Genomic DNA, 16,817 nt, shown 5'->3' with positions numbered 1-16,817 from the left:
CATTATAAAATATATGCAACTTGTTTTTACAAAATGAGAAAATTTGTTACTGGTTTAGTTAAATTGGGTACACTCTTGTTAGGCTTATTTTTATAATGATAGATAGAACCGGTAAATAAATTGTTTTTTTTTATTACACACCATGTGTCTGGTTACAAATACGGGTAGTGATAAAAATGCCTTTATATGAAGAAAAAAACATTAGGTACAAGGATTGCAACATTATATCCGTCTGTCTTTCTTTTTTGTAAAAAAAAATTGCATCGTGAGATTCTTGTGAGTTGTGACATGGCTGGAAATAATACCGAAGAAGTAGAGGTGAGTATTTTACAATAATATGTGATATAATTTGAACTGTCTACCCACATTAAGCAGTCATTATATTGTTCTTCCTTTACTTTTTAAGATAAATGCTGATGTGGCTGCACTAACTTTCACTGTTGCATTTGTTTCGCGTTTGTAGTATTTTCTGCTAATATAATCTTTTTACATAACTGAAAAGTCGTAATAAATCAATATAAATACTTAAATACAAGTTTTTTGCTTATCCAATAAGTTTCCTGATAACTTTTTTAGGTTAGGAATAAGTATAAAGTATAATGACTTGTGTGTTCAAGGGGTCTGCGACGACAGAGACCAAAAGCAGCACCAATGCCGAGGTCCCGCCCGAGTTCCTGATCAAGCACCCTCTTCAGAACACCTGGAGCCTGTGGTTCTATGATAATGACAGGAACAAGACATGGGAGGAGAACCTAATTGAATTAACTACTTTCGATACGGTGGAAGATTTCTGGAGGTAAGGTCTGCCAGAGCAGTATTGGACCATGAAACCTGTTACTATCTCTGCATTCTTTACTATCTGTGTGACTTATATTTGTGTTGATAACATTACATCTGCTGATACTGTTATAAAGAATTTGTTACATCACTTGAGTTCTGGTTTGATCATTGCATGTAGCTCAAGTATAAAATATTGTAAAGTGGGTAATATAGATTTTTGCCATGTCATATATAATATTTTGAAAACATGAATTTAAACATAAAAAGTTGTAGCTATAGATACAAATTAAGAAAATAATTTACTAATAGTATATCATCTTAATGACGGTCCAATTTCAAATAAACCTTTTTATCTGTAGACAAAAATCAAAACAAGTGTTTATAATGGTCAATTATGATTTTTTATTTTTATTTAGTTGGGGTACTTATTGGCAAGATTCAATACATAGTTATATTTAAGTTTTAAATCAACCTCAAACATAAAGTTTGTAAGTCTTAAATCTCCTATGTATTAAGTTAGGAACCTTTTATAGGTGTGCTTGGGTAGTTACGAGTTCATCTAGGCCATTTCCTTGATTGCCCACACATAGTCCACTTGGTACTTGGTACTTGGTGATGGGCTCCTTTTTCCGCACGTAGGCTCTAAGTCGGCCCATTGTGCGTCAGGTGGCTTTGGGAGGCTGTCAGTCCAGCCATCCCAACTCCCTCCAGAAGCGCAGAAGTCTCCTGGGACGTTCGCAGGCTTCTGTGACGGAGCTCGGTGAACCGAGGATCCCTGCCCGGCATTCCGCGACCCCCGTGCACTCCAGGAGCACGTGTGCCGCTGATTCTTCATGTTGAAGACAGCCTCTACATAGTGGACTATCTGTAACATTGATGGTGAAAAGGTGTTTATTGAGTGGAATGTGCCCGGTCAGCGAGCCCACCACTATTCGTAAGTCGACCCGCTTTAGCCCAATCAGGCCGCGAGACAGTTTCGGTGAACGGATAGGGACCGCCTCCCTTGACTGTCTGCAGCCGTTAACTGTAGCCCAGCGATCGTTGTGATTGTTAGTAGTCTGTCGCCTTAGCCATGACCTGCACTGGCCAAAGGGCACAGGCAGGTATGGCCGGGGGCCAAAGATCCGCGTGTCCGATCCCCTCCTTGCCAGCTGATCAGCAGCGTCGTTTCCTAGGGATCTGCTGTGGCCTTTTATCCATTGCAGGGTCACCATGTTGCTTGCAGCAATGCGCTCAAGTGCTTGGTGACACTCTTGTATCAGCGACGATGTGATGATGTAGTTGTCCAGTGCCTTCAGAACCGCCATGCTATCGGAGAGAATCCTGATCCACACATAGTCCAAGAAAATGATTCAGAAATTAAATGATTGTTATAAAGTGCTAAAACTTTAAATTAGGCTCATTATTATAGTATTTCATGGAGGGTTGGTATTGAAAAATTACCATTTGAAGAAAACCTAATATTCAGTTTTGTCCATGGGCTAACATATAACATTGGTTGGTAGTTAAACCATGGGCATTATCCACAATTTGTAACTGACTAACACAATTTCTCAAAGAACTTAAATGCTGTAATGTCAACTAACCTTGGTTCAAGAAAATGGGTCCTTATATTCTAATGTGATAATTACCTTGCAATCCACTGATGAACAGCGAGTCACATAAACATTAAAAACTGTTTTATTACTACTACTGGTTTAGTGGTAAGAATCATTGCCCTGTCTCATACATAAAAAGGCCAAACATGACGAATTTTACTGCATGTGTGTCCCATACATACTAAGTCACTGGTTCTTTAAAATAAAAACGTTTAGATTTTAATTTTAATTTAACTTATTTATAATCAGTTACCATGCTTACCACATTTGTTCCTACAACACAGAGGCATGAATCAAGAACCATCTGAAAAAAGCATTTATCTCAATCAACCTTTCCAGTGGGGGATGATCAGATGATTTTAAAATGTATTTTGTTTGTTTCAGATTGTACCACCACATCAAGCTGCCTTCAGAGCTGCGTCAAGGTCACGACTATGCAGTCTTTAAGCAGGGCATCCGTCCTATGTGGGAGGACGACGCTAACAAGATGGGCGGCCGGTGGCTTATCAGTCTCGAAAAGAAGCAACGCAACTCTGATCTTGACCGTTTCTGGTTAGATGTGGTATGTATTTTGATCACTCTAAAATTTTGTCTATTAATGTATATATCCTTACCCTTTAACAGACATTATAGTATTTCGTGATCTAGCTAGCATGCTAGCTTTGATGGAGTTATATTTATGCATCTAAACTAGCTGTGAGTGCTGTCTTAGAGTTTCCTTGATGAACTTTATAAGGTTAAAGCTATAACACATGTGACATTGGAAATAGTTAAACTAACGGCCTTATTATTACCTTGAATTCTTTGGGAGTATTTTTGCTAATTTAACCTTGCCATATTATAGTTCCAGTTACGTCAGATTAAACATGGTTACGTCATGTTTTTTAGGCGCCGGTGAATATAATTTACGATAGGGGTGATATGTAAATACTGTATTCTACGATAACATATATACTTTTTTCTTTTTGCTATATTACCGCTAGATAAATGCATTATTTGTATTTGGACAATTCGAAAAGATATAAATATCTAAGACATATATCACGTATTTTATAGTAATGTATATTCGAATAAGGTTTCTTATATTATACATATTGTCTTGTTATTCATTTTCGTGTTTAATATGTAATTGTTTGATAACTTTGATTCTAGGTTCTCCTGCTTATTGGCGAAAATTTCGACCACTCTGACGAAATCTGTGGCGCTGTTGTTAACGTTAGAGCAAAACTCGACAAAATTGGTAAGTTCACTTCTGTGTCTTCCTTAAAATATAAATTTGATATAATTTAGTATGCTTACATCTCTATGAGTGATTTGCTTTTTGAGTAACACAAATTTTGGTATAAAATCAGAAAGAATTTCATAAATGTTCATATTTAACCCAGAATCCTGTAAGTTAGTTTCACAATGTAATTAATTATTACGATATCGAGTTACTTTGCAATCAAGTATTGCCTGTTTTCTGTTCGAATAAAAGAATGATCGACTATGCTGCTACTGAAAGTATGGCTGAAAATTATAGTACCGAGTCTTTATGTAATCGTTAGGCCTTGTTTTTTGTCGTATTAACAAAGTAATTTATCATGATTGCAGGAGTTTGGACAGCCGACACTTCTAAACAGCACGCCAACATCGAAATCGGCAGAAAAATTAAAGAGCAGCTCGGCATCCATGGGAAAATCGGCTTCCAAGTACATCGGGACACCATGGTGAAACATAGTTCTGCCACTAAGAATCTGTACACTGTTTAGTTACTATTTATAGTTCGTGCACTGATTAAACAGCCGTATGGGGTAGCTGGGTACAGTGTCTTATGAATGTTGTTTGTGAAAGGCGAGATGTTATTACGTGCTTGACGAATTGACTAAAATTATTCATATACATTAGGTATTACTTTACATTTTAGTCAATTTGGCAGCCAACATTGTGCGCTCGAATTGCCCTCCTTTTCAGTTAATTCGATTTTTTGAATTCGAGAAAAGGACCCGTGATTAAAACAATATTTGTAAGTAAGCGTCGTGATGTTTTAGCAATACATAAGCTATCTCATACATTGTTGTTGTGTTTTCTAACCATTGAATAGCTACCAGGAGTATGATATTTAGGTTGATTTTAAGGAGTTGTCTCACATAATTTATCTATTAATAACGGCATGTTACCTCTGTGGATAGAAAACTTTAAATTTAAGTCTGACTTTTGTACTAAAGTTGTGCATTAGTTGTAATCTATTTGGTGTTATTGTGTCAAACTGTACTTGTTGGTTGCAGGCAAACAAATTCTTAGTATTAAAAAGAAGGTAACATATTTTTACATCTTGTAGCACTTTAATTATTTTATTGATAAAACACCGCTTATATTACGTTAACACTTCTGTCTGTTGTCAGTCATATTGTAACAGCATTTCAACGATGCAAGTATATTATAAAACATTAAATACCATTTTATATAAAAAATCTTAATAAGCGTTTTATTTGGTCATCCCATTCGCAAACTCACATACACAGACCAACAGACCAAGACTGTTCTGTCAAGTCGCATATAAGATTAGCCATTGTGCTTAAAAAACTCGACGGAAACGTCAGATTTGGAATACAGTTTGAAAATAAGTGACATGACAATTTTATTCGTAGGTAACTCTGATGGTGGGTAGGCCTTGTTAGAAAGGGGTCAGGTATATGGGGTATTCGAAAAAGCCTCAGGCCCATTTGGAAGTTGGAGGCAAACCAGTCTTGGGGCCGCTGGATGCTTCTACTGGAGGGATCAAACACCGCTCACATGCATAGCATATATTATGGTTAGACGTACTGAGTACCTAGACCCAGCTATCTCCTTTTCTTTATGGTACAAGCGAACAAGGTATCGATAGTTTTAAATAATTTAAGTAATAGGCACGTGTTATACTATACATAAGTTCATCCTTAGATCACGCCTTAGCGCGATGATGACTCATTCCCGATCCAGACTAGTCTATGTGATCTGATGGCGGCTTCGTGGATTGGTGATATTTTCAGATAGAATACCTGTACTTAGAACTTTATTAATTGACAGGCAATTAATAGGTGAGCATTTTGAGAATCCAAATGATATATGTATTGTCATTATTAACGTTGGAGCATGCATGTTACCAATTTATTTTTAAATCTAGCTACTATGGTAAGGTAACTAAGTATATTTTTGTTTAGCTATTTGATTGCGGAGTAACAAAAAGAAAACCGTCTTGAAAGTTGGCAAAAAGTCGAAGAGTCAGTTTCAGATCAAAAGATGTACTATTATTTACACAAAATAACTAATTCTAATTAAAATTTGTAATGAAACGATGCGTTGGACGGATCAGATTCGCACCACTCAACTCCACAATACATGATGCTCTCCACTCGGCGGCAGATAGAAATAGATGGCGGATAGTTATACGCAGTACAACGTTTCCACGAGGTGCTCACGACCCTCAGCATTGAAGAAACGGACGGGCAGTAGCAGCAGCAAGGGGGAAACAGGAGTAGGAGTAAATCCACTTGCAAAACCTTTCATAGACTGTTTAACAGCGAGCAAGAAGCAGTTTCCCCGATACTCCCAAAAAAGTCCCAGGGTTATTAAGATTCAGGTTGAAAACTTAAAGATCTTTCCAATCAAATGCCAGGTTAGGAAGATTGATTATTTGTGTCAACCTGCACAGAAAATAAGAACCCATAAGTAGGTACGATTATAGGTAATTGCATTTCCACTGTGATATGATTGAGCTTAGATACAAAACTAGTTTAAACTAAAACTTGTGTAAAAACTGTTACTTGATGTTTTCATATATAGCCTATAACCTAGCCGCCTGGACAACCAAGATTCTACTCATGTCAACGCTGAAAAAACAAACAATGTTATGTAGTGTCACATCAAACTCACGCAAGTAGTCGAAAAGGAATCTCATATGCATACATTTTAGCGCTAACGGTTGTAAAATATCACTTGTCTTCTCGCTTTGACTTGGGCACTAATTGAGACATTAGATGTATACTCTCCTAGCATGTTTGAAGTGAGAACACAACACGATAGCAATAATAAAAATGTTTATTTAAGCTAGTCAAAGACGTAACAGTTAGAGAATGGTGCAGGTCCGGGAGTTGGTCTGGTTTCTGATCTCCGTCTCCACGGTCTCCTCGACCTTGTGGATGCTCTCCTCCGCTGTGTCCAGGCCCTTGTGGACGTTCTCTGTTGATAGAGGTTTATATTGTTATGGGCTCTCTTAAGGGTTAAGTTGACTTTTAAAACAGAATAATAATAATGAAAATTAAAAAAAAGAAAAAGAAAATTATGTCGCACTAGAAAAGGGGTCAAATTATTCGTAAGAAACTAAAACTTACCAACAACTTTTTCTTCGATGACTTTTCCTTTGCCCATACAAGAGTTTTCTTTGTCTCTTATCGTTTGAAACATTCGCGCAAATCGTCCTTTCTCCGGGGTCTTGTTCACTACCACGTCACACTCCTCAGGATGATCTGGGTCTTCAGGGACGTCGATATGGTCTTCACTCCTGACGATAGGCATTACTGCCTGCGTCTTAGTTTTACCCATTTGGGGACTAGACTTATCCGACCCGCAAGGGATAGTTTCATTCTCAGACTGACCAGCTTCACTCTTTTGACCGTCATCACTGTGTTTACTCAGCCCTGGACTAATCTGTGACAAGTCAGGAACGTGCAATAACTCTGGTAGTATTGGTGTTTTAGGTGGAGGTGAATGCGCTATCTCTAACATCTTATCTGGTAAATCTAAAACTTTTTTTGCTTCATCATGTGCAATAGGTGCAACCACGGCGGCTTTCTTTACAAGCCCCTCAACTGCTTCCATTTTCTCATTCACTTTATCCGTAGCACCAGTTAAAACCTCCTCAACTTTACTCTCGGCCTTATCGGCCATAGTGTCCATAGTTTCGATGGCCTCCATAACTTTTGTTTCAACATTAGGGGGATTCGGATCAATCGCGTCTGTGTTTATATCGGCCGCGTCATGCGTGCTTCCATTTTCGTTTTCAAGGTCGTTTATGTTTACTATATGGGAGCCACTGACGTTGGCCTCTAATGAATCTATCGATCCGACCTCTTCGTTCACATTTCCATTCACGTTATCGGTGTTGTGCACGTCAACGTTAGAGTTCGTGATGTCCTCGATAACGTGCGAGTGCTCCTCGGGCTTGCTCATGACTGGCACTTTCTGTAGCGGCGGGAGCTCGGTGAGGGATATCTGGCGGGTCTGCTCGTCCACCACGTTGAAGTCGTTGTTGGTGAAGTCCGCGTTGGAGCCCTTAGTGGCCGTCAGTAGCGTGTGGCACCCTCCGCAGGCGACATTGTCTACGACATGCCCATTCATTGCGGTGACCCGCTTAGGTGTGTATTGATTGGGGACTCCATCGTTTGCGTTGTCGGCATCGTCAATTTCCTCCAAACAAAGTTTATTATGTCGGGACTCACCACAGGCGTAAAGCAAACCGTTGTCTGAAACGAGAACTGAGTTTTATACGACCATCGACGACAAATGGTAATCGAATACTGAATTACTGATCATGCCGCCCCGGCGAAGGCCAATTACACACTGTTTATGTTGACGTGACGATGAAAATGAACCGATTACATTCGGTATTAAATGTATGCCGGCAAGCTCGTAGGCTCGCAAGGTGAAATGAAATGCTTTTACATAAAATTTATTCGGTGGTATGTGTGTCAATCGTTTCATTTCGTTATTGTAAAGTTTAACAATCAAGTATAACGTCTCATTATCGTTAATTGATATTGAAACAAGGTTTTATAGTCAATTCAGTTGAAATAGGGTGTTTTCCATGTAATAACACGGAAAGCTAAGAGTGGAAATCGAAGTATCTAATATTGTTTTAGGTGCGTTTAGAGAATCATAAATCGTTTTCTAAATTTTCAATTTTTATTTTATGATAATAATGTAATGCTGCCAACACTCCTACACCTACTTACTGAACTACTTACACTATTTAAAAGTAGGTCAATGTGCTTGATTGTACACAGAGGAAAAGAACTGAAACTGAAATTACTAGAAACTCTACTAATCGATAAAAACTTAGGACTTTTCATTCACAAACAATCAAGTCACATGCACAAAGACACCCAGACACAGAACAAGCATTCGTGGATCACACAAACGCTTTTCCTACACGGGGATCGAACCCGACACACGTCGCACTCTGTAAATTTGGCTTGGCGACCTCAATCTCTCTGAGCTTCTGCTCCAACAAAATGAACATTTTCTAGGAGTTTCCTACATAAATAAACAAAAGGCAACCTCACCTGTTACAAAAGCCGTATGCATTGCCCCACAGGCCACCAGCTTCAACTGAAACCCGTCAAACATTTTCTCCATATCAATTTCCGTGGGTTCCGTTACGTGTTCCACATTCTTCGAAAGACCAAGCTGGCCCTTCTCATTGGACCCGAATGCTAGGATCTTGCTCTCATCCATAGAAAGCAGGAAGGTGTGAGCGGCCCCGCAACACGCACTCTTGATGGGAATGCTTATAGGAAGTACTTCGGGAACGTAGACTGTTGTTGGCTTATCTGGGATACCAAGTTTCTGGTTCTCATTATCACCTGTTAGGAAAACTGCACCTTTTGCTGTATGGACAACAATAAAAAATACAGAGTTCAGTAAAATAATTTACAGGTATCCTAAGTTATCGTCCAGCAAATTTATGGCTTGACCTTAAAATTCTTAGCCTAAGCTAAAAAATAAATTTCAAGAATAATCTGAAAATCTAAAGAAAAATCTAGTTTTATAAACAAAGGTAGCTAACCTCTTTGCATACTAATTGAATACTTAAGTGTTATAATGGGGTTAATAGAAGGCTGTAGGCAAATTGTTATCAGAACTTTTATCGGCACGGGTCACTGACCTTCGTACTTTCTAAGTTCATTGTATTGACGTCATACTTCATGCAGAAGTATATGTGTAGGATACTTTAGATACTTATCAATCAATCTGTCTTTGATAAACGGTATTGCATCGCGTGCATGCTACGAACATTAGAGAAATTGATATCAAAGGTAAACCGCAGTTTGAGTGAAGGTATTCCAGTATATTGTATCGTTGGATATCTTCACGAATCATGTATAAAAGAAGAAATGATTATGAGGGCTAACCTTGTATACCCTAATAATATTATTTTTATATATTATAATATTTTTTTAACAGATCTTGCTTTTATATAGTGATAATTAAGACTAAAAACAGCACGTCTTCATTTGTGTAATGTGAGCAGCCGAAGATAGATCTCGATAGCGTGTAATTGGGGAGGCCTATATCCAGCAGATGACGAATATAGGCTGATGATGATGATGATGATGAAGACTAAATAATCAATGCAGGTCATTTGGTATTTTAGGAACTAACCCGTAATGAACACGGTGTGGTAGTAGCCGCACTCGACGAAGGAGATCTTCTCCATGAACTTGAGCTCTTTGAACTTGAGGCAGGAGCGCCTGTCCTCGCCCAGCCCCAGCTGGCCCTCCGAGTTGGAGCCGCAGACGAATACCCGACCCTCGTCTGGCGGCAATTGATATTAAGGAGTTACTGCTGATAAGGTCTATGTTGGTCTACACTGAAGAGATGGATTAAAATGTTTGAATGAGATTTCCCTCTTTCTTTCTGTTTCGTTTACATAGGTTAATTTATCAATGATCTAAGGGCCTATTGTCACATGCGGCATGATAGCACCCTACATATACAGCGACGCGATTTTGAAATATAATCAGTCGCAAAGGTATTTTGATTTTCTTTCGGCGGCTCTAGTTTTTTTAAGGATTACTTCTGTTTTGGTACCTGTGAGTATGGCTGTGTGGTTGCTTCCTGCAGAGATCTGTCGGATGGGCCCAGTGTCCCCTTCCAGCTCGACGTACTGTGGCACCGTGTGGTGTTCCATGTCGCCAGTGCCCAGTTGACCCTCATCATTGCAGCCTACAGTGTAGATCGCGTTGGAATCTGGACAAAAAAATAAGTAAAGTATCTTTCTGAAGTTCAAAAAGTAGTATTTAGTTGAATTCTTTGAACAAATGTGTTATCAGTGGAGTTGTCCTATTTTCGAATAATTTTACCTTTAGTCTATTTATCATTTTCATGATGAAAAACATCTCTCCTTTACTTGTAAAACTAAGTCCCATGCTCAAGCTTGAAACTATACCTGTAACAAAAACAGTGTGTGCTCTCCCGCAGGCCACGAATAGGGCTCGATGTGGTTTCAGCCATTTGACACAGCTGGGCCTTGTGACTTCATCCTTGTGGCCCAAACCTAGCTGACCCCACGCGTTCCCGCCAAACACGAACACACGCCCATTCTCTGTGGAAATACAACTTGATGTGAATATTTTGAAATCGTATGTAATTGACCTGCTATCCCCATGTTCTATCCCCATTCTACAACTGCAAACTCGCTTAATATAAGCAAAGACTAGACCCTTCTAGTCATACATATAAGGCATAATATACTCACGGCATATAACAGCACTGTGTTCGTCCCCGCACGAGATGGCGACGATCGGATCATTCTTGATGAAGAAGTGGCTCGGTTCATTATCAGCGAAATGGGACTTGCCGAACGTGAACACTGCGCCCGTTTCTTTGGAATAAAGAGGAACATTAGTTAGGAGAATTAAAAAGAAAAGGGTTTATTTCATGATTGTAGTACCGTCGTGCAATGTAAAGCACTCTCTCGTTTCCAGAAAAGCAACCTGTTTTATAGACTCGTAGGGCACTGAAAGAGTTAACTTTAATAATATTGTTGGTAAATTTTTCGATACTTTATTCGTGAAGTGAACAGACATTATTACCGTCTCAAAGAAACTAACACACTGAAATACCTCCGGTCTTCGTACATTAAATATGAAACAAATAATGGCTAGTTACTATAAATATTAGGGGTCAATGTTTTAGACGAAACAATTTACTAGCCTTCACGACAGAAGAAAATAACGATAAAATCTATAATATAAGTGAGACATAGTGTCTCAAAAAAATAGATGCGAAGAATAGACGTTGCCAATTCCCATTTTCGATTTTCTTACAGCTTTCGTTGCTTTACCGCCTTTAACAGTTTGGCTGCTAGTTGTTTCTGTGATTGGGTATCAGGTAATTAATTAGCAATCTTCAGTAGTCCCTGGCCTTTGCCCTATCTAGTGCAATACTTAAAAAAGTTTCCTACTTTTATTACTGTATTTGTCTCATAATCGTGGGATAAGGCAGCTGACGCTTAAGTCACCACGTTATTCAGTATAACTGGTTGGACTAGTATTTTTCAGGAAGTTATTCAAAACTTTATAAGCTCTGAAAACATTTGACATATTTTACGCGGTACAAGGGAGGTCGTCGTCTTTTATGATTTTTAAGTTAATGACTTAATTACTATAATACTGCTTTGCGTTTTCCACTTTTCTACTTGCCGAGATGATAGTTCTATGAAAAACTACCATTACTTTCCAACAATAATTAATCCATTGTTCTTTTGCTACATTTAAGCCCAAAAAAATTTAACATAAAAATAGCTTTTCCAAGAAACGTTGGATTTATACATGACAAATGACGTCAGAGGTTAGCCAAATTACAGAGTACTTACTTGTAACTCGGTGGCTATCGAAAGTAAAAATGTAAAGAGCCATTAGGTGCCGGTCACGTAACATCCGGCGTGCGGCCTTGGTTCAGACCTTAGATTTGATCAGATTAGCGCGTAGCAGCCCTAATGACGTACGTTATGACTGGACTTATTGATGGCTGTTACAAGTTACATAGTAAATGAATACTATTGGTAGAATTATGACTGAAACTGAACTCTTGCGGAAATATGACTACTGAACTTACTTGACACTTGTTCTCCTGTAAATGCTGAATGAGAAAAGCCAAAAACTGTTGCATGTGGATGTGGGGTTCGGTAGGGTAAGGTTTGTCTAGTTTTCAGATTTTCTCAATCTGACATTTGTTCACTGCGGTTACTGCGTTATTATGGCTTATTTTGTATGTATGAATGTGAATACAAATGAGTTTTTTTTTTTAGTAGAAACATTACCGCAGACTCATTTATATCATAATATTCATTACCGGGCTCATCTCACATATAACTTGTTTTAATAAGTTATGCTAATTTCGGCCTTCAGTATTACATTAAGTAGTTGACAGCTCAAGCTGAGTAATTAAGCTTATCAAGTTCAAAGCTGTTTTCAAACTGGACAGACGATCAACAAAAGCTAAAATTACCGCGTGAAATGGTTATAAAAGGGTGAATTATGTTTAGTGCTAGACTGCGTGTTTGTTTTTATCTAGTTGATCTACAGGCTAAGAATTAAACCTAGGTTTTTGGTAGTGAAATTTAGTAACTACCTGCGAAGGTCTTTATTAGAGGAAAGGGGAATGAATACGCTATAGTTGGGTACCTGTTTAACTTATAACCAGACAGACCAAACGTTAATTACTATCGATTTATATATTAAATATTACATTTGTTATCATTGAAATACATCATCCCTGAAAATTTCAACTATCATATCGGTTCATAAGGTACAGCTTGGTGACAAACGGGAGGACAGACAGGAGAGCTTGAGTAATAAGGTTTCAGTTTTACCCTTCCAGAAGCGTTTAATAATTGTTTGGATGAGTATTAAAAACCCATTTATGGATCTGGAATAGATTGTTACCCTTCTGTTATATTATTTTTTTAAGAATTATAAATATGGGTATATACGCAAATTTTCTTGAAAATATTCAGTGACCTTCTAAGCTGTTGGTAAACTTGTGTATAATAAATAAAAAAGTCTTGATCTTTTCGCTTGTACCAATAACAATGTACAGTTAACAACGAAATTCGTGGGACAAAGTCCGATTTATAAATTGCTACGACACGCAAACGCGTCAGCTTATGATTAAGGACACAATCAATTAAAAGGCTATCTCGATCGATACGTGCGAATAAACTGGTCTTAAACAATAATGATTAAGTTATTATAATAACTAAAAGTAATTATAATAAATGTCATGTTTTTGAAAAAACCATTAAAAATATCGGTTGTTTAATTTTTTTCGTAAAATTTTAGTTTTAAAGTTATTATGTTCCATAGCTTTAACACTAAATCATTGCATTGTGTTAATGACTTATTAGTCTGTCAGTGTTCATGGACGTTTGCTGATTGTGCAGTGAATACTGACAGTAAAATTTTACGACACGATAAAGCGACAATTGCTAGGAAATGCTCGTGTATGCAGATAGTTTTGCGTGCGCACCGACAGAGGGAGTGCACTGCACTAAAAACGCATGCTAACCTCCTGCGTGACGTAGCCAGTGTTTTATTATTTTATGGTAATCAGGCTGAATGCACGACGTCATTGCCTGCATTACTTTACATGGCACCGAGTTATAAAAGACCTCTTTTTTACCGTAAATTATGACGGTTTAATGTTATATTCTGTAGGCACCGTGAAATATAAAGTCGGTTCTTATTAAAATTTACACGTCTTCTAACATTTTTTGCTTTTTTACATTAGAATAGGAAAATTGTTAAAGTATAAATGTCGCATAAATTTATTTTTTATAAATATAAATGTATACTTTCATCACGTTCATTATTACGAGGCATGATATTATTTTCTAAATTAAAAAAAAATACGTATGTCAAAGCCTTTATCTATGCTATTTACCACTGTAAACTGCCATGTTTACGGTATCACTCCAAATATAATGAACCCAATCAATAATCTTTTAAATATCAAAATCGAAACATACTACTATAAAACAAGCAATTTAAATCACATACTAACTTTCTCTTGCGAACTACCATATTTTCATTTTCAACAACAATTCCATAGTCGTATCAAAGGAGAGCAAAACATTCGGTAGAAATCTTTCTATTGCATTTTAAATATAGACTTATTATCTTCTACCGGGCGACCCAGTTAATTTAATCAATATTAGAATTTAAAGGTACGTATTTTTATAATAACTATCGTGAGACTGATTCATTATTAAAAGATGTAACGGTTTACTTACGCGTATTTATCGGGGTAGCCCGACTAGTTTCGGACCCAACCGGAGTCCTTAATCATGAGCAGACGCGGCGTAAGGCGAAAGGTACGTGTCCCCACATTATGCGACATGAGGTCAAATGTCCATCAGAGGCGGGAAAATTTAACTTACGGAACGAAACACTGACAACTTAAATACTTTTTTGCACATGCAACATATAGTTTGCAAGTGGAGTAACAAGTGTTATTGCAAAACTGGGTTTAGGGAACTTGAGAACTTCCATCACGTCCTAAAGTAACAACCGGCGACGTTCAGCAGCTTCTCAATTTAACAACTTCACCGACCTTATATTGAAAAGTGGTAGTACTACGGCCACCTGTCACTCAATCAACTAACAGGCTAAGAACCAGATAGGCGCGTCGTCTCGCGCATCTGTTCTTATGAGGATTGAGGGATGAACTCTTGACACCAGTCAGAGTCGCGCAGAGCAAGCGCTACCGTCACTCTGGCATAAGCAATAAAAGGGTTAGGGGTCGACGTGTAGAAGTCATTAGCGTTACACTCGGGAAAACAAGGAAAAGGCCTAATGGGGCCTGCAACGGTGACTACTAAAATCACTCACAAGTACTTTCTGATTAGCCTCGATATTGAAATTACTAACATATTCAATGTACATAAGACCATGTTTTACTAACGAGAGTTATTCCATAATTACATACGTTCTCGCCAAAATATGTAACTATTTCAAAATTGGGGTGAACCTTGTAGGGTTGTATGGAATTCTTAGACGTTTTAATGTACGGTCTACCTCGCGCCCTTGGTAATAACGAGTAACGAATATCCAAATTACTACGTTGAATACAAGCGATGTTAATGTCAAACTGTAATTACGGACTTGTGGCCCACTGTACTGATAAGGTGAATGACATTTGCCAAAGAGGGTACAACCAATGTACACGTCGAGAAGTTGTATGTAATAAAGTTGTTGTGGGTGATTTAGTGTTGTATTATATGAACTGTCTGCCCCTTTTAAATGTTTTTAATAACCAAAACAATGATTTAGAATACAAAGAAATTACTTAACAGATATCAACAATCAACTAAACAGAATGATAAGCAGCCAGTACTTTTACAACAAATGCTCCGAATCCTTATACATAAGCATGACCAAAAGGGTTGAAGTCATAAATGTAAAGCGAACATTGACATAACCTTAACACTATTTACTAAGTAAATCAAAACTGCAAACGGAACGACTGCAAAATGGCTACATAAATACACATAACGAGTCACAAACGGTCATAGTAAACACTATTCCAATTTCAAAAACTTGGAATGAAACCTGCATTTACGACATAAAAAATAAAATAAAATGGGTTATGATCACAGAGTATAAAATTTCACGCGCCAATTTGTGTATAGATTCAAAATAAGAACACAGTCACCTGGTATGTCGTCTGTCATGGTGGATAGTGGTCAGTGGTTAGACCATGGCGTGCACTGGGCGGCCGCGGGGCGAATACTGACCGCTGGACACGTGCCACCCTCGGTAACCACCACTGTTTCACATAGATTAAAACATTCTGGATATGACTTTTATGCGAGATAGGATGACATGCCCATTGAGATTGTGGGTTAACATTATCCAATTAAAACTATTTCCTGATTAACACTGTCTAAACAGATTTATAATTTTGCTTATGTTAACAATTAGTAAGTAAGTATAACTAGGTATTGTCAAGATCTGAATATACATTTTCAAATAAGTAATTGGTATTCATAGGTAGAGTTAACGATGAAACAGAATACTACAACAAAAGCTTCTACTATAGAAGCTCATGGTACCAAACTAATTGCCATTCCATTTAAACTATATCCTTGACCAATGTTATTGTCGTACCGGCCACTGGTAGCAAGCATAACATGACACTCCCCGCCCTCCGCTGACGCTTCAAACTGCCACAAATTTGAGGACGATCGCAACTTTCAATGTGTCTTGTTAAAATTGTCATCGGGATAGTGAAAAACTTTTTCCTGGATCATAAAATATAGTGTATTGGTTTGTTTACAGTGTAATTGTTTACAGTGGTATTTAGTATCGATGACTCAATTTGTTTACATTGCTGGTCTTGCCTTCGCCTTTGTTTTTACATCAAAATGTTTAGATGTTAGAGAAAAAACGCTTGAAGAATGCCTGGAATCTTAAATACATTTTTTGAGCAGAACTTAGCACAACAACTCTTAAAGCAGCAATATAAGGACTACAAATTGTTGTATACGTAATACTTTATCAGTTTTTGGTGGACCATAGTCTGTTCAGAACAGTGCAGTAAGTCTGAAAACAAAAGGAAATTTCATGGAAATCCTGGTAGGCAGTTCTCATCCAATTTCCCTGTATCACAAAATGTATGTAATTAAATACTGTATGG

At 37.7% G+C, this 16,817-nt stretch overlaps 2 protein-coding genes across 2 annotated transcripts; one reads left to right on the top strand and one right to left on the bottom strand.

Moving 5' to 3' along the window:
- The first annotated feature begins 196 nt into the window (after window positions 1-196).
- LOC113502271 (eukaryotic translation initiation factor 4E-like) lies at window positions 197-4,837 on the top strand. Its single transcript, XM_026883767.1, has 5 exons — window positions 197-318; window positions 618-796; window positions 2,763-2,940; window positions 3,531-3,618; window positions 3,972-4,837. Exons 1-5 carry the CDS (start codon window positions 289-291, stop codon window positions 4,127-4,129), a joined length of 633 nt encoding a protein of 210 aa, XP_026739568.1. The 5' UTR covers window positions 197-288; the 3' UTR covers window positions 4,130-4,837.
- A 1,582-nt stretch (window positions 4,838-6,419) lies between these two features.
- Window positions 6,420-15,989, bottom strand: LOC113502558 (regulator of chromosome condensation-like). Its single transcript, XM_026884172.1, has 8 exons — window positions 15,834-15,989; window positions 10,876-11,001; window positions 10,567-10,722; window positions 10,209-10,367; window positions 9,780-9,932; window positions 8,681-9,004; window positions 6,731-7,861; window positions 6,420-6,578 (listed from the first exon to the last, which is right to left on the bottom strand). Exons 1-8 carry the CDS (start codon window positions 15,850-15,852, stop codon window positions 6,466-6,468), a joined length of 2,181 nt encoding a protein of 726 aa, XP_026739973.1. The 5' UTR covers window positions 15,853-15,989; the 3' UTR covers window positions 6,420-6,465.
- Between the last annotated feature and the right edge of the window lie 828 nt (window positions 15,990-16,817).

The sequence above is a fragment of the Trichoplusia ni genome, chromosome 17 (genome assembly GCF_003590095.1).
Source record: "Trichoplusia ni isolate ovarian cell line Hi5 chromosome 17, tn1, whole genome shotgun sequence".
NCBI classification, from domain to species: domain Eukaryota; kingdom Metazoa; phylum Arthropoda; class Insecta; order Lepidoptera; family Noctuidae; genus Trichoplusia; species Trichoplusia ni.
This window is presented reverse-complemented; position numbering and strand designations above follow the sequence as displayed.